Genomic DNA, 23,689 nt, shown 5'->3' on the forward strand with positions numbered 1-23,689 from the left:
AGGAGTCACTGCCAGCCGCCACCAGGACAAGCCACTTGTGAAGATGCCCGGTAAGCCACAAGCCACATGGCAAAGCATAGATTTACAAAAATGGATTAATTTAAGCTATAAGAACAGTTAGCAAGAAGCCTGCCACGGCCATACAGTTTGTAAAGCAAAATAAGTCTCTGTGTTTACTTGGTTGGGTCTGAGCGGCTGTGGGACTGGCAGGTGAGAGAACTTTGTCCTGACTGTGGGCCAGGCAGGAAAACTCTAGCTACACATTCTTTTCTGTTTCTTCAATGTTGAGTTGTTTTCTGAGCATGTGTTGAATTCTGTTTAATGCTGTTTTCTGTTTGTAGTGAGTTAGTCCTGTGATCTTCCTGTTCCATTAAGTTGATACATTGTACCCTGGATGACCACACTCTCTAATGCTCAGCCAACACTGCACTCCTTCTTCAGGCTGAACTTAGTGGTGGTGGATTGGATTTTACATGTTCTTATCACTGACTTGCCAACACTTAATATGAAAATCTTCTATGCAAGTGACACGGACCCCTTAGTTTCCTTCATTATCACTGTTTTTAATACTAGAAATAGTATTTTATTAAAAATCATCTTTTAAAAACATACTTTAATATGATTTTACTCATAAAATATACTCTATATGATGTGCTCTTAAAAAGAGGTGGAGAACATTCACAACATGCATTGTACAAACAAATGAATTTAAGAGTTTGGTTTTGTTTATTTGATTGTATTAGTTACCTTCGATATTTGAATCTTCTATATCCTTGGTGATATTTCTTTTTCCTTTCCTTTCCTTCCTTCCTTCCTTCTTTCCTTCCTTCCTTCCTTCCTTCCTTCCTTCCTTCCTTCCTTCCTTCCTTCCTTCCTTCCTTTCTTTCTTTCTTTCTTTCTTTCTTTCTTTCTCTCTTTCTTTCCCTCTCTTTCTTTCTCTCTCTTTCTTTCTTTCTTTCTTTCTTTCTTTCTTTCTTTCTTTCTTTCTATCTATCAATTGCTAGAAAAGTCTTCTGAAATTTCCCACTTCTGTAGCAGATACTTCAGTTTCTTTTCCTAGAATTAACCATCTTTGCTGGGCATGGTTTGAGGCCATGTTATTAGACAGACAACCCGTCCTAGTAAACTGAATCCTTACCATTGTCTAACATAAGGAAGTTAAGGAAGGTACAGTCAGCTGCAATCACTTTAAACAACTGACAATAGGATCCACTGAAATGATGATACGTGGATGCTGAGCAGTGACTTCTTAGCCTAGAGAAGATTCTGCAGTGTCCAGAACGTTCCTTTGGACAGCCGCATTGTGAGTGGCCAAAGAGGGCAGGGCTCCGTGTTCTAAACCCATACACTCTGAGTGTGGATGGTAAAGGCTAGAGGTCAGGATTTAAAGGGGAAAAGTCCAGGGGAAGGCATTTGGCTCCATATTGCATTCTAGATATGAACTGGTTAGCTTTTATATGCTTCACCTTTTTTTCTACAAAAATTCATTGGGTGGTCAAGGCCATTTGGTTCACATTCACGGATTTTTATGGTGCACATGAAGAAATGTGGTGTCCAAAGAGGACACAATATATAAAAGAAAAAGATTTGGGATCTAAGCTGGTGAGTTGGAGCTTAAGACTTTTCTTTAAAACAGTAATTTTTAAAAAGTATTCTTCATCTGCAAAATACGTTTCGAAAGAGGTATCTTTTTAATTAAGACTTGGCGAGAAAGGTAACAGGAAAAGTGCCATTCTTTGAAGGTCCCAGCACAGATACCTGTGCACTTGGTGCTGTGGAGGCCACTAAGCACTGTGAGCGGGTCCTGTCAGTGGACCTAAAACAGGGGACTCCTGCCGTCTACCTTGCCAGGTGGTGGTCCTGTGCCCCTTCACGGGCATCCAGCAGACGTTCCCCTGCAGCAACTGGCTGGATGAGAAGAAAGCAGATGGGCTGATCGAGCGGCAGCTCTATGAGATGGTGTCTCTGAGGAAGAAGCGGCTGAAAAGTAAGTGTGAGGGGCCCAGAAGTGGGTACAGACCGTGCACTATTGCGGAGATGACTCCAGGGTCCCCAAACTGAAGGAGCTGCTGTAATGGACATGGGGTTAAACTGGGTGATTCACTACAGTGAACTCTGAATATACTAGTCATAGGATGGTGGACTCAGTTCTTCCCCACTGCTAAAATGTAGTAAGTCTTTAGCCATTAATGAGACACTTACCTTATTACTTGTAATAGCAAGGGACTCAGCTTTATATTCGGCACTTATGTAGTGGGTTCTAAGAATGGACACAATTGTGTATAAACTCCAGTCCTAATCATTTGATTTTTTTTCCCCTCCTTCTCCTCCCCAACACTTGGAGTTTATGATTCACCCTGGCCTGTGTTGTAGAATTTCCTTGGTCTCTTTGGGTCTGGACAACTGATCTGAAGAAAGCTGGTACCAACTCACCCATCTTCATCCAGATTTATGGGCAGAAGGGGCGGACAGATGAGATTCTCCTGAATCCCAACAACAAATGGTTCAAACCAGGCATCATCGAGAAGTTTAGGGTAGGAAGGGGCTGGGATGGGAGGGGAGGGAGATGGGAAAAAGAGATGAGAGAGGTACAGGACATGAAGATTCCAGTTTTCCATACCAAAGTTTAAAGACAAAAAGGTACATTGGAGACTTTGGGCTCCTACAGCAGTGACAAATTTGATGATTTATATGCAATTTATTGAAATTGATACAATTTATATCTGGCCTTCTATCTGAAATAGTCTAGGATGAAGCCTGGCCGGGGTGGGGGTGGGGGTGGGAGGCAGAGCGAAGGATAAACTGCTTGGAGCATTCAGGAGTAGGGTGAGTGGGGTAATCGTGGGCTCAGGGGCAAACGTTAGATTGCTCAGCCTGGCTGCATTCAGCATAAGGCCCGACTTTTAAGGGGAAACATGAATTTTGGAGCATTTGAAAGGAAAATCCAGCTTTGAACTTTGCAGTATGTACACAGAGCAAGTCTTTGCCCTCACAAGTGCTGCTTCGACCTTTGGGGAGAAGAATCTGTAATTGGCTGCTGTCCTTTCTGAGCACCCACTGATACCTCTATTCTAGCACCAAATTCATTGGTCTTTATGTATTTGTCTTCTCTGCCAGACTCGGGCCCCCGGGAGAAGGGCATGGCTGCTGTATTGATCTTTTTGTCTGTCTCGGTGCCCAGCAGACTCCTGGGGCTGTGGCCCTGCGCTCATTTGCAGGACTGCCATATGAATCTCGTTCCTGGAAGCTCTCTTGGCTGAATCCCACTGTGGGTCAGTTATTTTTGTTCGGTTTTCACCAGCCCAGACTGAACACGAGCTTCACATAGCCATCTTGGTCCCATGAGCCCCTGGTTACCAGGAACGGGAGAGAATGGAATGTTTGAGTGTGGCTCAAAAGCAAACCCATCCTTACTGGGAAAAAAGCAGCCCAAAGGAGCACCCACCTGCCTGCGGTCAGTTACGAGGACAGATGTATTTCCATGAGTGTCCACACAGGACTTTTAATTTTTCCTTGTAGATGGAGCTCCCAGATCTCGGCAGGTTTTATAAGATTCGGGCGTGGCATGATAGGCAGAACCCTGGCTCTGGATGGCATTTAGAAAAGGTAATACCTTGGAGGGTCGGGAGGAGCCAGAGACATACTTCTTCATATTCAAGTCATATATATTTGCCTCTGTATTTGTTAGAATTAGAGGTGGGAAGAGTAGGCATGGGCTGTGTGTTGGGGACAGGTAGGGAGAGGTCTTCCAAAGTAAACAGAGAGACTGCTCAGGTGTCCATGGGTTTGCATTCTGTCCTGTTATCCAGAAGTTAGTTGAGTATAGACTTCTAAGAGGCCAGGGAAAGAAAAAGGAGGCTGATCATCTGCCTTCCCCAAGAGTCACAATAAGGAAATGTTTTAGCTCTCCCTAAGATGAGCTAGTAGAGAGGGCATGGTGGCACACATCTTTAATCCCAGCACTTGGAGGCAGAGGCAAGCTGATCTGTGAGATTGAGGCCAACTTGGTCTACTACGAGAGCCCCGGGATTACACAGAGAAACCCTGTCTTTAAAAAAATTAAACTAAACTAAACTAATAAAAAATAAAAAATGAGAAAATACAAAACTTAAAAAAAAAAAAAAAAAACAAGAGTGTAGGATGAGAATTCCAGGTCATGGGTGGAAATCCCTGGTGGAGCCACCTGCCTGCCTCAAGACTACCTCCTTGTAGATGACCCTGATGAACACTCTGAATAAGGACAAGTATAACTTCAACTGTAATCGCTGGCTGGATGCCAACGAGGACGACAATGAGATTGTGAGGGAGATGACTGCAGAAGGTCCAACAGTGCGGAGGATCATGGGAAGTAAGTATGGAGCTGCTTGCTGTCCTGGGGAGGTGGCAGGGCTTTACTTGGTGGGCTGGTGGGGGCCTGGAGGTCTTGTCTACTGTGCATCATCCACCCTCTCAGAACACTGCAGTGGACTAATTAGGTTCCAACCTCAAGACTGGCTGGAAGCATCCATTCCAGGCCATGGTGCTAGGAATTGTCTCTAATGAGTATGATATGGGGTAAAGGAGATTGCCATAAGAGGACAAGGGGAGTCTGCACTAAACAACAGCTACCCAGAGCCTCCTTGAAATTAAAGGGAATAGCTGGGCGGTGGTGGCGCATGCCTTTAATCCCAGCACTCGGGAGGCAGAGGCAGGCAGATCTCTGTGAGTTCGAGGCCAGCCTGGACTACCAAGTGAGTCCCAGGAAAGGCGCAAAGCTACACAGAGAAACCCTGTCTCAAAAAAACAAAAAACAAAAACAAAACAAAAAAAAAACAAAAAAAAAGAAAGAAAGAAATTAAAGGGAATAACTTCTTCAAATTGTGAAATTTGGTGAATTCTCTCCACACAGTAAGGCTGGATCTGGGTTTTTATGACACAATACTTATGTCCAAAAGACCTAGTAATAGCCCAAAGTAGAACTGGGGAAGCTCCTGCCATGTTTAGACAGTTGGTAACAGGCAGTCAGACCTAGGACAGGTCTTTCACTTATTGGTTCAATGACTGTTAATCCTGAGATGCTACCTCTACTTTTGTATATTCAATAATACTTGTTTTGAAAACAAAACTATCATCTCTCTTTACATAAGATACCATCAAATGGTTTCCATCCAATGGAGGCTTTGTAGAATACATAGTTCATCAAGGCAGAAATGCATCTGGTCTTGCCTGACCTGTGTGTTTATGCCCGCATTGTGCCTGCAGGTCTCAGGGAGAGGGTCCTGGGACCTAGTCACTCTCTGAGTCCTTCTAACCAGCTCTTACAATTTTAGCTCCTTGGTCTCCTCTCCTGAACTTATCCAGCACTTTCATCCTTGAGCATTTGAGGGGAGAGGTTGCTTTTTGAAGCTTCTCAGCTCACAGCTCTGAGCAGCTTTCTCAGGGTGCCTTATCTCATGGAGGACTTGTTGAACTACACATTGCTGGGCTCTGGGATAGAAATTCCAATTCAGTGGGTCTGCATTAGGACTCCAGAACATGTTTGTCTTAGTGAGGGTTTCAATTGCTGCAAAGAGACACCATGACCACAGCAACTTTTATAAAGAAAATATTTAATTGGGATGGCTGACTTACAGTTTCAGAGGTTCGGTCCATTATCATCACGACGGGGAGCATGGCAGCATGCAGGCAGACATGGTACTGGAGCTGAGAGTGCTTCATCTTGCAGGCAACAGGAAGTCAACTGACTGTCACACTGAGGGAAGCCTGAGTAAAAGAGACCTCAAAGCCCACCCCCACAGTGACACACTTCCTCCAATAAGGCCACACCTCCTAATAGTGCCACTCCCTTTGGGGGCCATTTTCTTTCAAGTCACCACAATGCTTAACCAGCAAACTTTGAAAATATCAGCACTGCATAACCCTCCCCCACACCCCACCGAACCACACTGAGAACCACCATCACTGAGGATGTCCCACTTCTCTGCTGTTTTAAAGTTTCCAGAATTTTCTTGCTGTTTATGTTCTTGTCTCTTCCACCAGACATCTTGGTTCGATCTTTAAAGTCATTTAGATTCTCATTTTAGCGAGGTGATCCAAAGGAAACATCTGCCAGTTTAAACTAGAATGCCCAGAATGTTCTTTGCTCTTTGCCTCAACTGAAGCATGACTTTCTCTCAAGAATTCTCTTTTGCTGTCACCAAAAAGCCTGGGGCACAGGGTGGGAGCACATTCTCTTGACTCACACTTGCGTCTCCAGACCCTTGCTGTAGGTTCTTGGGACCCACCTCCCTCACGGAAGGTAGTGATATCAACTTTTGGTGTCCCATGGTCCTAAGGTAGTATGCTGGCTTACTGGGGCAGCTGTAACAAAACGTTGAACTGTGAATTTGGTAGCTTACACAACAAGAATTTGTTTTCAAGTAGTTCTGGGTGCTACAATCCAAGACAAAGATGTTTTCAAGGTTCATCTCTCCTGGCATCTTTCTCCTCCACCTAGAGGCAATGGTATTTGGGTTCTTGGGTCTTCTGGGTGCCTGCTCATCGGTGTTCTCATCTCTTCCTCTCACAAAGATGTCAGCAGAATGGATGAGGTCCCACCCACACAGCATCATTTTACCTTAATTATCTTTTAAAGTTGCCATCTCCCAATGGTCTTAGAGATCTTAGGGATTAGAATCTCAGCAAATGAATTTGGGTTTCAATGCATCCCATAATAGGCAATATCTTTTAAAGCATGCTCAAGGGTCAATTTATATCAAATTTCCCATCGTGTTTATTAAAATGCAGGTTCCTGGGCCAAACCCAGCTATGCTAATTGGAGTCCCAGTTCTATGCCTGGTGTGCTAGTTAGGAAAGAGAGTCCCAATGAGCCATTATTTTGATCAGGTTGACCTGTGGACACATCTTTTGGGATGTGTCTTAATTGTTAATTGATTAGGAACATCCATTGACTGGGCCCTAAACTGTAAGATGAGCAGGAAGCCAGCAAGGGCTTGTTTATTCTCTCATTGCTCTGTGGATGTGGTGTGACTAGCTGCTTGAGTTTCTGCCTTGATGTCCCTGAAACAGTGAACCATAACCTGGAATTATAAGCCAAATAAACCCTTTCTTCCCAAAGCTGTTTTTGATTAGGGTATTTGTCACAGCAACAGAAATGGACACAGCTAATGAGAATATTAGAAAGAGCACCTCTTGCCTTTCCCAGCCTTCGTGGGACCTGATCCATCACCGAGTCCCTCTGGCACCATTGTTTCCACATTGTGCCAGGGTCATTCCATTCTCAGTGTGAGGGGATCAGCTTGAGAAGCAAAACCACAAATTGTTATCCATGCGGAGAAAAAGCTCCAAAATCAGGTAGAGAATGAGTGGACTAGGCAGATAATAAGCTCAATCTATCACTTGAAGGGGGAACTGCAGGGCATGGTGTGTAAATGCCATGGAAACCAGCTGTGGTAAACTTCCTGGGAAGCTGTTGTCTGAAAGGCAGACAAAGTCCATCCAAGCCAGGGCAAGGAGTCTGACAGAAGAGGTCGTGGGAGGAGATGGTTCCCACAGACTCCATATTGGCTACGCATAGAATACAGGCTTTTCGTGGCTGTAATTTGAGTGTTGTGCTGTTAAAGAACCATTTCAATGAGGAAAAAATTAGTGATTAATATAGATGGAATGAATGGCTGTCTGTCTGTCCTGGCTATAAAGACAGTTTGATGCCCCCCTGCCAGTCTTTGGTGGTTCTTCGGCACCTCTGCTAACTCAAATTCCTTGAACTCACTTACTCCTTTTGGCTCATGAAAATTTCCTCTCACGCTTAGAGCACACTCCTGTCTTCTCTCAGATCTCCTGTGGTCCACACTGTTCCTTGGACCACTTCTCAGAGCCAAAGGCAATGTCCCACTCCTCTAGTAGGTAACAAATAATGTGCATGGCTGGGCTGTGGTGGCGAAGGACTTTAATCCCACCATTGGGGAGGAAGAGGCAGGTGGATCTCTGAGTTTGAGGCCAGCCTGGTCTACAGAGCAAGTTCCAGGACAGGCCCCAAAGCTATAGAGAAACCCTGCCTCAAAAAAAAAAAATAATGTGCATGGTTTCCCAGAGACCTTTAATGGAGAGTCTTGCAGTCATGTACAAAGAGTAAATACCAATTTAAAATCAATCCTTAGAGACTGAAGTTGTGTGTTCCCAGTTTACTTACAAAATCATGGCCAGCCAAATAAGCAATTAATGTCATGTCTAGTTGTTCAGAGGATTTGGGGAGTGATTGTACTGATTAGAGATGAGGACAAAGCATGCACCAACTCACAATTTATTTCCACCTAGCCTTTCCCTCAGGAGATGGCAAAATAAATGAGATTCACTTTCTCCACTGTGATTACACACTCCTGATGAGTGGGCAAGAGTCCGTTGGACATGAGTGTTGAATATTGCTGCTGCTCGTTAATCAGATTGAACCATAATTTTTAAATTGAAGCCCAAGAGGCTCTGGTACTTGCCCATCTGTTTAACGTCTCTCACTGCTGATGACTAGCAATGCAATTATGTTCAATTGTCCACAGTCTTGCCAGGCAGAGTTGGGGACCTCAGTGGCTGGTGGGCTCAGAGGGACCCTTATGGAGTAAGGGCTTGTCAGGATCTCCAAAGGAACAGATCTTAGACCTCTGGGACAAAGGGGACGAGGATCCCCAGGAATGGGATTTCTATGTTTGTTACCACTTTGCTTTTAGGAATTTTCCAGCAACATGACTACAAAAGCAAGACTAACCAGCAAATCAGGCTGGAACAAGGCTGAGGTTGGAGGTTTTGATTTTCCCTTGGTTTCTTTTGCTGGCCAACACCAGCCAGAGGTGTCCATTCCTCCTGTTATCACATCATATCACTGAGAACATGCTCCAGTCTGCTTTCTGTCAGTGTGAGCAAAAAGCTGAGGTTAAACAAGGTAAAGGGAGGAAGTATTCCTTTTAGCTCCCAGTTTTGGAGGGTTTAGTCCACGGGTGTTCCCAGGCATGTAGGGAAGCCGCAGGAGGCATGTGGCAAACCAAAGTCACATGGAAACTAGGAAACATGGTAACAGAGAGGTAGAGATGGAGAAGAAAGGGTCAAGTACAAAGATATAGCCTTCAAGACATGCCCCCCAAGATCTACTTCCTCCAGTAGGCCCCACATCACAAATTTTCCACCACCTTAGCAGCCTAAGGTAGGAATCCATGAATGAATTAACATGAGGCCAGAGTCCTTATGATCCTGTCACTCCCGAAGTCCTACCTCTGAATACTGGGAACTGAGCTTTCAACATATGAGATTTTTGGGGACACATAAGATCCAGACCCTAGCATAACATGTACAGCGCTGCTTATACAAAGGCATGTAGCATTTGAATTTTGAAAATTTCCTGGGGGAGGCAGGGATGATTTAATTTTGATAAATGTGATTCTGTGGGGGAGGTAATGTTGGGGGGCAAGAGATGTTTTCCTGAACTTCAACCATGCTTGAAGTGTCTACCAGCGCCTGTTTTACTCAAGGCAGGCCTTCATGGACAATGCTTTTTCGCCTTCTGACAAATGCTTTGGCACAGACACCACATCTTCATGAGCCCACCTGGTTCATGGTCAGAGTGATTTTTCAGATGTCCCTATATGGAAACGAGTGCATTATTGAAATTGATTTTGTGCACTGTACTTCCCAGTGATTTGTCTCACTTCTGACATATTTCATCTTCACTCTAGGTGGAGTACCAATGAGTAATGTCTCTTTTTAAAAACAACAGCTTTATTGAGAAAAATTCATGTGCCATTCATTCCACACACTAAAAGTTCACAAGCCAATGACTTTTGATCTGTATTCGTGGATCTGTACATCCATCAGCACCATCAAATTCCAGAGCATTTTCCTACCCCTAAAGAAACCCCGTGCCCATTAGCAGCCACCTCTTTCCCCACCTAACTCTCGCCTCTCCCAGCCACTAACCTGGTTTTGGTCTCCTCTAGCAAATGGAATCACACAGGTTTTCTTTCATTAGTGTGTGCTCAAGGTCCCCCCATCGTACGATGTATTGGTGTTTTGTGGGTATTTATTTAGTGTATGTGTGTGCAGGTGTGCACATGCCCTGGCTCACAGATGGCCGTTAAAGGAGAATTCTTGAGAGTTGGTTTTATCCTGACACTTTGTGGGAGCCAGGGATCCAACTCAAGCCACCAGCCCTGTGTATCAGCGCCTCTACCTGCTGAACCACCTTTCTGGCCCATGATTTCTTTTGAATTGATGAATGGTACTCCACTGTATGGATGTAACACGCTCAACTGTTGAGCACTTAAGCTGTTTCTGCTTCTTGGTTATCATGAGTATTGCTGCCCTGACATTCATGCAGGTGTTTTTGTATGAACATGCTTTCTGGTCTTGGGATGTGTAACCAGAGTCAGACGGTAACTCTCCTCGTAACTTTTTGAGCAACTGTTGAGCTATTTTTCAAAAGATGGGCACATTTTCACCAGGGTCGTGGGAGGTCCCTACTTGTCTATATCTTGCCCACACTTGCTGTTTTCCTTCTTGAGGGTTACTTTGCCATGTTACATGAGTTTGAGGAAAACCTTATCAAGTTCGACAAAGAAGTCAACTGTGATTCTAATAGGAACAGCATCAGAGTAGTTCTGTTTGGGGACTATTGACGTATTAACGATCTTAAGTCACACAGTCCACAGACATGGGATGTTTCCATGTCCATTTATTGAACCTTTAATCTCAATACTATTTTGTGATTTTTGAAGTATAAAATTTTCACTTGTTTTGCTAAATTCATTCCTAAATATTTTGTTCTTTTAAAGAAACATTTATTTCCATGTTTACTTTTATGTGTGTATGCATGCATGTGTACACAGGCACATCATATGTCTGAGTGCCTGTAGAAACCAGAATAGGCATCACAGGCAATTGTGAGTCACCTGATGTGGGAGCTAGGAACTGAACCTGGAGCTTCTGGAAGAGTGGAAATTACTCTTGGCCTCTTGTTGCATCATCTCTCCAGCCCGTTTCATTCCTTCTGTTGTTATGAATGAAACTATCACCTCCCCTCTTCTTCCCTCCCCCCTCTCATCTTCTCTTTGCTTCTTTTGATACGTTTTCTTCTGAGATTAGGATTCATGTATTGTATACTGGCTGCAAACTCACTATATATCTGAAAATTTTCTGATTCTCCTGCCTCCACTTCTCAAGTGCAAGGATTACAGGCATGTGCTACCACACCCAGTTTGTGCAGTGCTGAGGACTAAGGCTTTGACCATGTTAGTCAAGGACTCTTCTAACTGAACTACATCCTCAGTCCAGAAATGGTTTCTTAATTTCATTTTCTAGTTATTTATTTTGGAAGAGTAGATTTTATATTCTACGACTTTGCTGAATTTTTAGAGGATCCCCTATGACTCTCTAAATACACAGTCCTGTCATCCACGAGGAGACACAGATTTACTGTGGCCTTTACACAGCCTGGATGCCAGTGTAAATTCGCTCATCTTATTGCCTTGCTCGAAGACTTCTAGAATCATGTTGAACTTTTAAGTGTAGGTGTTTCATAGATGACCTTTATGAGCTGAAATTCCCTTTTGTTCCTTTTTGAAAATGGGTTTTTATCATGAAAGGGTATGTCAAATTCTTTTTGTGTGTCTATTGAGATGATCATGTGATTTTTGGTTTTTATTCTATTAGTGTGACATATTACATTAATTGGTTTTTAGAAGTTAAACCAAGTTATATTCCTGGGATAAATCCTATCTTGTTATAGTATCTGATTCTGTGTGAACTCCAATTAGGCATTTTATTTTATTTAACTTCTTACTGTATCAAACATTTCTTATTTAAGTTATACATTTGATTCTTACTGAAAATAATTTATACAAAATATTCTGATCATGGTTTCCCTCCCTCTTATCTTCTCCCAAATCCTCCCCACCTCTCCACCCATCCAGTTCTTTCTTTCTCTCTCTCTTTGGAAAATAAACAGGCATGTAAAATGAACAAACCAGAATTTAAAAAAAAAAACAAAGAAAAGCACAAGAAACACACACACACACACACACACACACACACACACACACACACACACAGAGAGAGAGAGAGAGAGAGAGAGAGAGAGAGAGAACCAAAACCCATAAAAACATAAAATTACAAACTATTATATACAAGCAAAAGACCGATAAGGTTAAAAAAAGCAGCACCATTGAGTTTGTTTGGTGTTGGTTATCTATTGCTGGGGATGGGGCCTACCCTTAAGTGTGGTTTATATATCCAGTGAGACTCCATTGGATAAAACTGATTTTTCCTTTGCATGTGTTTGTCAATTGGAGATAGCTTTTTAATTAGGAATGAGAGCTCATATTCACTTCCCTCTCTCAGTGCTGGGAACCCCTCTGGCTTGAAACTATGTAGGCCCTGTGCATGCTGACACGTCTTTGTATGTTCATACATGTGTCAATCCTGTTGTATCTGGAAGACACTATTTTCTTAGTGTCATCCATCCCTCTGGCTCTTAGGATCTTTCTGCCTCCTCTTCTGCATAGTTCCTTGAGCCTTGGTGGGAGGAATTGATGAAGACATCTCATTTAGGATTGAGTGTTCCAAGGTCTCTTACTTTCTGCACATTGTCCAGTTATAGGTCTCTGAATTAGTCCACATCTTTGGAAAGAAGAAGCTTCTCTGATGATGGCTGAGTGAAACACTGATCTATGGGTATAGCAGAATGTCATCAGGAGTCATTTTATTGTTATGTTCCTTTAGTAGAACAATAATATTTGACTTTTCCCTAAGCCTATGGCCTATCTAGTCTCAGGTTCTTGGTCACCTGAGTAGTTTCAGGCTTGGGTTCCATCTCATGGAATAAGCCTTCAATCCAATAAGACAATGGTTGGTTACTCCCACATCATTTGTACCACTGTTGCATCATATTATCACACAGTCAGGTCACTATTGCAGATCACAGGGTTTATAGCTGGGTTGATGTTTACCTTTCTATTCTGATAGCATACAGAGTACCTTCCAGCACCATAAATGGTAGTCAGTAGGGGTGATGGCGCTAGTGAGGCACCAGCTCAACTTCTTCATGTTCAGAGAGTTATGTAGGTTGTCTCCAGCACTAGGGCCTTGCCATCAGTTCATGTAGAGAACCAATAGCCTTGGAACAGCCTGAATTGTTTGGAGATTTTTATGGGGTCCCCTTAGCCAACAATTCAGTTATATGTAACTCATTCCTGGCACTGGATGTTTCACTTGGTGGCAAAAGATGTCTAGTTGGGGCTTGGTCTCTTCTGTTATTTGGTGACTCCATTTAGATTTCATATCTATATAAATGACATTTCTATTGGAGCAGGTGCTGTGGGATGGTCTGTATGTCAAATTGCTCTGATTGGTCAATAAATAAAACACTGATTGGCCAGTGGCCAGGCAGGAAGTAGGTGGGACAAGGAGAGAGGAGAATTCTGGGAAGCGGAAGGCTGAGGTGGAGAGACACTGCAGCCGCCGCCATGACCAGCAGCATGTGAAGACGCCGGTAAGCCACCAGCCACGTGGCAAGGTATAGATTTATGGAAATGGTTAATTTAAGATAAAAGAACAGTTAGCAAGAAGCCTGCCACGGCCATACAGTTTGTAAGCAATATAAGTCTCTGTGTTTACTTGGTTGGGTCTGAGCGGCTGTGGGACTGGCGGGTGACAAAGATTTGTCCTGACTGTGGGCAAAGCAGGAAAACTCTAGCTACAAGCAGGTTCCCATACGGGCACTCAAATGGTATCAGTTGTTCCTTCTCATTGTCCCTCTCTTTCCTACTTCTTCCCTCCTCCTCTGCATTTGACCCTCCTGTTCCAGTCTCTCCATAATGATATTTTCTATTTCCCCTTCCTTTTGAGATCCTTCCTGCCCCGAGTCCCTTGCTCTATAGCTAATCTCTGATTATACAGATTGTAGCATGCCTATCAAAGGCTTAAAAGCTAACATTTATATATAATAGAACACAAAGTATATTTGTCTTTTGGGGTCTGGGTCACCTCGCTCAGGGATTTTTTCCCCTAGCTTTATATATTTACTTGAAAATTTCATTTTTAAAAATGAATAATATTCCATTGTATAACGTACAGAATTCTTTTTACTTATTCATCTGCTGATGGACATCTAAGTTGTTTCCAATTTCTGACTATTGTGAATAGAGCAGCAATGAACATGGATGAGCGAATGTCTCTGTAGTAGGATGTAGAGTCCTTTGGGTATATGCTCAAGAGTGGTGTAGCTGGATCTTGAGGTAGATTTATTTCCAGTTTACCATCACACTGATTCATAGTGTATACTTTTTTAAATTAACATAATTTCTTTATTTATTCTTTGGGCATTTAACATCATTCACCCTAACTCCACTCACTTCCCAGTCTCCCAATACCCTCCCCTCACCCCTGCAGTGTCCCTGCAGAAGAAAATTTTTAGAAAATCAAACCAAAACAAAGCAATCAAGCAAACAAACAAAAACACAAAACAAAACAACAAAAACCTTCTTCACTCCTCCATCTTTCCTGCCTCTCCAACACCTCTTCATTTGTCCTGGTGGCACTGGGAGTGGTCTCACATAGTACACCCTTTTGTCCAATCATCTTTACTAGCAAATGCTCATTACAATGAGTCACTGGTCTGGTTCAAGGTCTCTGGTTTCTGCTACACCATCATCACTGGATCCTCACCAACACTACTCTAAGATGGCCCACAGCCACCCTGAGTCATGGAGATGCCGCAAGTATTGTTCTATGGGACCAGTCCCTTCATGAGCTCCAGCAGGTCCTAGATAAGGTAGATGTTAGGGTGGGCCAACCCAAGGCCTGACTGTGGGCCTGGGTGGAAGCTGAGCTGGTCAGTCTGGGCCACTGGGTTCCTCAGACACCTGCCTGAGCAGAATTCCATAGTGTATAATTCTTTATCTGCATTGTAATATTTGGTTTACAGCTATTGTGTTGAGAATTTTTGCATTTATATTCATAAAAGGTACTGGTCTATAGATTTGTTTTCTTATTATGTCATTGCCAGCTTTGGTACCAAGAATGTGTGGGCTTCATAAAATGAATTCCGTAAGATGATTACCAACCTTTATTACAAACTTGGTTCTTTTGGGTATATCTTTAAGTCATTTCAGAGAGGAATAACTAAGAAGGAAAGGGTCACCTTCATTGAAGAGATGTCATCCCACAGGTTTAGGGCTTAGATGAAACCAAAGAGGGAAAAGGAAAAGATCGTCTAAGCATTGGCTTGTTGCTGCTGTCTGTGCCATCAAGTCTGAATGGGCAACCTCACACTCCGGCTGCCATCACCACGAGCCACTGCCACGGGCTATATTCTCCTAAACTGTGAGCTGACGTAAGCCTCTGCTTCATGAACTTGCTTTTGTGTTTGGCTACAGCAATGGGAGAAACAACTAATAGAGAAAACTGGCACCTAGGAGTAAGGCTGTTTCTGTTACAGCGGGAAACCTGAGCATGTGGTTCGTAAGCCTTTGGAACTGGTTTGAGGAAGGAATATGGGTGGGTTTGGAAGTGAAGGCTGGGGAAGGCCCAGAATTCTGTAAGCTGTTCCAGCAGGAGAAAGGAAGACCAGGTGCCTCTAGAAACGTTAACGGACAAGGTTATACTTAGGAGGGGTCAGAAGGAAATAATGATGCTATTGAGAATGGAGCTAGCAGCCATGCGTGTTACGTTCTGACCAAGAAACGGGCTGCATTCTACCTATGTCCTGAAAACTCAGGTGGAGCTGGATTAAAAGGCAATGGAGTAATTTACCTGATGGGAAGAAACTTCAAACTTGAGTATAGCATGCAGGCTGTGGCATGGTTTATTGCTCATTGCATTTAGTGAGGTCAATAGCGAGAATTCAAAGCAAAAAGTAGACCAGAAAGAAGCAAGGGGGGGGGATCCCCCACATAGTTTGGAAAGAAAAGGAGTGTGAATCCAGTTAAGGTCACAGACAAGGCAGGTGTGGACAGTGTGGCTGCAAATGTTAAAAGATATTAGTGACATTAAAGCGAATCAAGGACCTTGTACCCAGACAAAAGTAAGTGTGCCTCAGGTGTAAGGGCCTACTCATGGAATTGTAAGATTGTGGTACCACTTGAAGTTTGATTGGATACATTTGGCGTTATGAGATGGGCATAGATAGGCCTTTTGGTCAAGGGTAGAGCATTATGGATTACAGTGTTTAAATGTCAAGTTGACAAGGAGTGGACTCGTGATGGTTAATCTTCATCATCAATCTGACTAGGTTTAGAATCACCATGGAGACTGACACACACTTCTGGATATGTCTTGAGGGTATTTTAGAGAAGATTAAGGGAGAGAGACCTACCCAGATTGACAGAGGCCCACACAGAATGGTGTGGAACCATCACATGGGCCTAAGGGTGGACAGAGCAATAGAGGGAAAAGGAGGAAGGGAAAAGAACATGCGCACTCACATCGCTGCTCCTGAGCCCATCCGTTGGTGAGCGAGCAACTTCGTGCTCCTGCCGTCACAGCTGAAAGCACTCTTCCAAATGCCTTCCTTCCGGGATGGGCTGAGTCGCTTTCACCCCTGAACCAAAATAAACATTTTATCCCTTGAGTGTCTTCTCAGCAGGTATTTGGTCAAAACTAGAGGAAAAGTAAATTAATATACCTACTCTTCTCTTGTTACACACTCTTCAGAAAATTTCTTTTTCCTTAAATGTATAGTAGATTTCTGCAGTAAGACATGCAGTAAGGACACAGGCTTCTCTTTGTGGGTAGTTTATTTCTTTTAATTATTCAGTCTTTTTACCCTATGAGTATGTTTCATCGCAAGTCAGTTTTGGTAGTCATTCTTTACTTTCAACCTATTTATGCTGCAGGACCTAAAGTATATCTCTTTGTGGGGAAATATTTAGATCCATATCCATTTGGACAGTCTCTGTATAGCTGATTTCCTTTTGATGTTCAACTAATGACAGTTTTCAAATATTTCATTTTTCTTGTCCTTTCTGCCTCATACCTAAGCAGACTGGTGGGAATACATGGCTCCTCTGTCCCTCGGCCCTGGTGGGAATTTTGTGCTACCTGGCCTATTACAGAATCATTTCACCCCAATGTATTTGTGAACCTTCTTCCAAGTCTGTGAAGCTCCTCGAGTCCCTCCTAAAGTCAACAATACATCTTACATTGGCTGGCTGTGTGGAGCATCATTGGCCTCCATTTCTGCAGGCTGCCCACCATACTCTGCTGTTATTGAAACATTAAGTCCATTTACAAATAATACGTCACATTTAATGTAATTACCAATGTGGTAAGATTTACATCTGTAATATGTTTTCTATAGTTTGTATTCTTGGCTCCCTCAGTTCTTACATTATTATCTTCTTTAGCATTACATAGATTTTAGAAAATACCATCTCTCTTTCTTTGTTGCTTCTTTTACTACACATTATTTCAGTTACTTTCTAAATAGTCTCCCCCAAATTACAATCCACATCTTAACTTAGAACAACCTAGTTCAAAGTAACGTCAACTTAATTTTAGTAATATATAAGACTTCACCCCCATGCACTTTCCTACACACAGTTGTTGTCATTTAAATTGTATCTTTGCCTAGGATATGTGATACCCTATATTGAAATTTTGTTTTTACATGTGAAAGACTCACCAGTGCGTTTTTATAGTTATTGTTCTCTGCTGTTGTGTTTTTATATAAAATGTGAGAAGACAGGTGTTAAAAATGGAAAAATACATGTACGGTATCATTGCCATGATCGCTTTATCTCTTCTCATGACTCATAATACTCCAATGAATTCAAGTTACTGTCTAATGTGAAGATCTCCCATTAATACTTGTTACAGAGAATGCCTTTTAGTGATGGAAGTTTCTTGAAGTACTTGTTTGTTTTGGAATGCTTTAATTTCTCTTTCATCCCTGAAGGGCAGTTTTAGTGGATATAGAATCCTTGGATAATGGTCGTTTTCTTTCAGCTTATTGAAAGCATCCCACTGCTTTCCGGTTTCCATAGTTTTGGATGAAAAGTTGTCGGTTAATTTTTATGGCGTATCCCTTGTGCTCAATTTCCTGCTGCTCCTTTTTAAGATTTCTTCTTTGTCTTTGGCTCTTAGAAGTTTTGTTATGATGTGTTTACAAGTAAATCTCTTTGGATTTTTTTCCTATTCAGAGTTCATTTTATATAAAATGTCAAATATACAGATTAATGTTTTTAACACCAATTTGGGGAATGTGGGACCATTTTATCTTTAAATATTCTTTCAATCCTTGTCTACATCTTCCTCATCATTGCTCCCACCAGATTTCATGGCTTTAAATGGAATGCATCTACCTATGGTGATCACCAGACCGCGGCCCTCCAGATGTATTCAACTGCCATCTTGACTTGCGTTTTGTAAACATCTAACTGGCGTCTCAAATGTATAGTGACCGGAACAGAACCTTGATTCCCATCCCCAAACTCACCCTACCACAGCTCTCCTCCGCCTTACTAACAATTCTGTCCATTAGCTGCCAAGACCAAAACATGACTTCTCTTTCTCTTGATTGCCTATCCGGTCTATCACCAAGACGTGCCTTTAAATTACATCCCCTACCTGTTGCTTCCTCTCCATTTCCAGGGAACACTAGTTCTGGGTGCCACTTTTCCTTCCCTCAGACTCCACAGGGGCTTCATCAGCAACTCAGTTGTAAGGGTCTTCCCTCTGGAAATTAAGGTGTGGGAAGTCTGAAGCCGGCCCCAGAAATTTGAATTCTTGTAAACATTTCCCATGGGTTTCTGATGATTGACAGACATGAAAAGCCTCTGGTCTGCCTAAACCAAGGCTTAGCATGAGTCAGCTCCCAAGTGGGCTCACTGCAGTGGGGTTTGGGAAGTTGAGCTGAGGGACGAGGTCATCCCAGGTAACAGCTGAAAGAGGTGGATGCAGAGCTTAGGCATGGGAGCAGAGGCAGCCAGCCAATGGTGTTCCCTTTTCTGTCTGTCAGTGGCCCGGTACCGTGTGACTGTATGCACAGGGGAACTCGAAGGTGCGGGAACGGATGCCAATGTCTACCTCTGCCTTTTTGGTGATGTGGGGGACACCGGGGAGAGACTACTCTACAACTGCAGGAATAACACCGACCTGTTTGAGAAAGGCAATGTAAGCTGCAGTGATGAGCCGCCCTCCTCCCAGCCCACCCCTGCTTTGTCTTCCTGTCTTCCCTGTTCTTTCAAAGTAGAGCTGATGGCTGGTGTCAGGACCTCAACAATGAGGTAACATCTGTCTGGATGAGGGGAGTGGGCTCCTAGGGACTCCAGGTAGGAGCCATTTGAAGGACACGGAAATATCTGGTTGATTGGATCCTGGAGCAAATTTGGCTCACTGTCATTTGCTAACATTGATGGCAACTACAAGGCTCACAGTATTGTGCACCTAGAAGCTAGAGAGCCACCGTGGAGAGATTGCGGTCTCCTCCCCTCCCCTCAGGTTGGGAAGGATGATGGACATCTCAAGTATATGCTTGAGGATCCAGGCTGGGAGAAAATAGAAGATAATACACATTTTCTATTAGTCATGGTCACTGGGGGAAGCTTGTCCATATCTTTCTTTCCTTCCTTCCTTTTTTCCTTCCTTTCTTCTTTCCTTCCTTCATTTCTTCCTTCAAGAAACCAAGAAAAACACCAGACATGGATGTGAAAGAACTGAGATCTATTGCTAGCCACAATACAGGGTGTCAGGTGTCCCCCTAGGTCACCACAGCCATCACGTGGCTCTAATCTTGGACAAAGGGCTGTGGAGAAAGTATCAAATAGGTCTAGAGAAAGGCAGCCTGGGGTCACTCACTGCCCTCTCCTATGCCACACTTTGCTTGTATCTAAATGAGGGCAAGGATGCCAACCTGTGCCTGGCCATTGTGGAGATTATGGAGGACTGATAGACTGCACAGGGTCAGATGTGGTCCTCAGCACACAGTAGATGCCCAGGAAAGAGTCATTGTTCCAGTGATGTGAAGTGGGGGATGTTCAGGTGGAAGGAATTTGTAGATTCTTTGCTCCTCCTTCCTCCATTCACCCTTTTTCTTGGCATGAGAGAATTCAAGTAGAAGACTGAGCCAACTCAAGGGTGGGCATTTGAAGGCTGTGTTGGTAAAGGCCTTCTGGGCAGGAGGTTTTAGGTAGGCTTTGGTCCACCTGGGGAGAGGTAAGGAGGCCATGGCTGTATGTATTTTATATCTCTGTTCTCTGCGGTAGCTTGTGTGTCCCCATGAAAGAACTGTAGCTCATCCTTTCAGCTCTGCCTTTGAATTTCTGGAGTATGCTGGTGTTGGGTCTCAGGGGAGCCATGTCTATGTGACTTTGCTGTCTTTTCTTTCCCAAAGGCCGATGAGTTCACCATTGAGTCTGTCACTATGAGGAAGGTGAGGCGAGTGAGGGTCAGACATGATGGCAAAGGCTCGGGCAGCGGCTGGTACCTGGACAGGGTACTGGTGAGAGAGGAAGGACAGCCCGAGAGCGACAACGTCGAGTTCCCGTGCCTCAGGTACGCATGTGCTCTGCCTCCCTTTCTTCCAGCTGGTGCTAGAGAAAGACTCATCCTCTTACATGGAGCAGTGAGGGAAACAGCGGCTCAGAGCGGCACTTGGTGAAGGAAGACAGTGGCCTGGCAGGAGGTGTGTGGACCTGAGTCTCACATTTCTACCTCATCTCTACTGGGCAGAGGCACTCCAGTGGACCTCTAATGCCAACATGATGGTTTTTCTCATAAAAAACCAACCAACCAACCAAACACACCCTGACATTTCCTTAATTTAAGTGATTTGTTGGAGGATTAGTCAGATGTAGAATGAACTATGGACACAAGTTGGATTGTTTTGTTTTGTCTTTTGTTTTTTGAGACAGGGTTTCTCTGTGTAGCTCTGGCTGTCCCGGAACTCGCATTGTAGACCAGGCTGGCCTCGAACTCACAGAGATCCACCTGCCTCTGCCTCCCCGAGTGCTGGGATTAAAGTCGTACAACCACCACCACCCGGCTGGATTTCTGTTTGAATAGTCTGGCCACATTTCTTGCTTGGTTCCATCATTTCAAGGTATCCAGCTTTGTTTGCATTTCCTTCTCTCAAGAGCAATGAGAAGTTTCTGCACTATTTTTCTGAAGTGCTCCTTGCACAACCGGCAGCTCCTGGTGATTCCTAAAGTTGCCAATAGAGGTGTTCTAGAACAAGGAGAAATATCAGGGCTTCATGAAACCCCGCTGGCTCTCATCCACCTGTGCTAATACCTGGGAGGAACACAGGCCAGATTAACCTGGGGCCTGAGCCCACACATTGATTCATTCTTCATCTGAGCTGTGCAACTCCCATAGTAGGGAAGGCAAAGTAGTTCTGAGCTATTTTAAGTGTGTGTGTGTGTGTGTGTGTGTGTGTGTGTGTGTGTGTGTGTGTATGTGTGTAATATGAACACTCCTGTGAGCTCCAGAGAAAGAGTCATGAAGCTACCAGCATGCTAACATCCATTTAGCAACACCTCATGGCAAAACTAGGTTGAAGCATTTGAAGCTGAAAGGAAATAGCTTTTTAAAACTATGTCTATTAATACCTCTAAGTATTTGGGTAGCAACAAAAGCATGTGTCATGGTGTCCTTTTATCTCTTGGGAGGGGCTGGGGATAGATAAATGGAGGAGACAAGGAATGACAGGTAAGATTTTCTGATGACTGGTGGCCTATCTGCTTCCATTCATGGCCAGACAACATCCCAGCCATCTCTCCTGTGGGCTCTGTGACTATGGGAGCCATCAGTGACCTTAGCAAGACAGAGAGGGAAAGTCCCAATGGTTGTTTAAGGGATGGTAGCTAACAGTCTGTGGTTCCCAAATCCTCTATCACCATTGCTTAGGATGACACCATGAATCTGAATCTATGTGTCTTGAACTCTCTGCTTCATCTTTACGGTGTTCTGAACCACAGCCCTAAAGCCTACATGAACGAACAGCATTTTAGTGTTTGCTAATACAAAATGACAGTGAGGTCCCCTGGGAGTGGGAGCCCTTGGGATTTGGGTATGAAATAAGTAAGAAGAGCTGAGGAAAGCATGGTGTTATCTCATCGGCCCGGGGAAGGGGTCATTATTCAGGAGGCCTGAGCTGCATGCCGGAAGGGGCAGGGAGGAGGTGGCGCCTTGGCTTCCTTCATGAGCTGTAGGCCCTGGCTTCCTTTACAGGCTTATGTGTTGGTTTGAATGCATTAATGACAAACTCAAGTCACCAATAATGCATAGGTGTAGCATCAAGGGAACTAAATTAAAAAGCTGACCCTCGGTATAATTAATCTAAAGAGAGCCCAGTTTGAACTCTTTACTCCTCTTTCCCAGTATTTCCTGCTGTTCCAGTCTGTCTGTTGTGTGGGTTTGAATCTGCGTCTGCCTGGATACTGTCTTGTGAACTTGTCTCTTTCTGGCTCTAAGTCTGCATGCTCCTAGCAAAGGGCTTTGCTCTCTCTTTACCAAGCAACACAGAAAGCATCACATGAGGGATATAGAGTCTTACAAGGGATTAAGTCATTTATTCCAGATGACCCAGTTTACAAGCGAACACTACCAAGCCATATATCCAAATGCCACTTCCAGCATTTATGGTAGATATTCATTTTGTAAGGCTGCTTTCAGCCTGTTTTCTCTTTCCAGCAAACAATTATCATAACACACATACATATAAACACACATGTATTACTCTTAGGTCAGTGACATGGAAGAGTCGATAATTTAAGATTATAGTTATGAATAGCTTAGGTTGTAAAAGCTAATGGGAAATCCAAGGCAAGTAAGGTTGGTTGTTACGTTGTTTTCTTAAAGGTAAGTTAAACAAGTGGATTGTACACAACAGGACAGCAGTCTTCAGTGACGTCAAGGTGTATTATTAGCCCTGCCTGTGAGGGTGGCAAAAGTTCTAGTCTCTTAGAATGCAAGAGATATGCTTTATTATAATATTGCATATTGCATCGTCACGGGCTTAGAAAGCTCTACCCTCCAGGATCGTGAAGGGATGGGCTTTGAAGACAAGCACCAAGGCATAAAGTAGGGAGATATGTGTTCTAGACAAAAATGCCTTGGTCTCTGCAATTCTCTAACATAAAGCTCTTAGTTTTTCCACTCATGGCCCCTTTTTGCCCAAGAAATGTATATGTGATCCTAGGTGTCTAGGTCAACAAAATAGCTAACATTGCTAACAAAGAAAACATTTATGTATAATAAATCATAAAGAAATCTGTTACAACTCTTTGATATACAAATAATTTTACTATTTATTAGAGACAAAATCAAATTTTTTAATTAATTATTTTAATTTAGTTGTTTTTAGTTAATTAGCTATTTTGTTAATGAGGTGGTTATATTTATTGATTTATATTTTTTACAGAAAAAGTTAAATATTTGCTGTTTGATTCTGTAGAATGCTGAGTATCTTGGATGTTTCTCAGAACTGACCGATTGATACCTTGATTTTCCAACTGTCAATGCTGATAGCTCTGCTTGGCACAAACAGATTGTACAAAATGGCAGAAGGATGCTTAGGATCATTTCAGAAATTTTTGGAAATTTTACTTTAATCCCAAGGCAACATTCATTTGATAATCTTTTAAGTCAAACTCAAGCCAGAAACTCAAACAACAATTATAAAAATTAAATATTCTAACACAATCATATACAGATATTCTAATTTGGCATTTCC

At 43.2% G+C, this 23,689-nt stretch overlaps 1 protein-coding gene across 1 annotated transcript in view; it reads left to right on the top strand.

The window, feature by feature from the left end:
* The window catches only part of LOC121823935 (lipoxygenase homology domain-containing protein 1-like), an 82,568-nt gene that overhangs the window by 52,125 nt on the left and 6,754 nt on the right, over positions 1-23,689 (top strand). The window contains exons 9-14 of the mRNA XM_076554690.1: positions 1,812-1,987; positions 2,374-2,534; positions 3,520-3,606; positions 4,213-4,348; positions 18,974-19,128; positions 20,348-20,508. Coding sequence (XP_076410805.1) covers positions 1,812-1,987; positions 2,374-2,534; positions 3,520-3,606; positions 4,213-4,348; positions 18,974-19,128; positions 20,348-20,508 — 876 coding nt within the window. The remainder of the gene's footprint in view (positions 1-1,811; positions 1,988-2,373; positions 2,535-3,519; positions 3,607-4,212; positions 4,349-18,973; positions 19,129-20,347; positions 20,509-23,689) is intronic.

The sequence above is a fragment of the Peromyscus maniculatus genome, chromosome 19, assembly GCF_049852395.1.
Source record: "Peromyscus maniculatus bairdii isolate BWxNUB_F1_BW_parent chromosome 19, HU_Pman_BW_mat_3.1, whole genome shotgun sequence".
Classification (NCBI taxonomy): domain Eukaryota; kingdom Metazoa; phylum Chordata; class Mammalia; order Rodentia; family Cricetidae; genus Peromyscus; species Peromyscus maniculatus.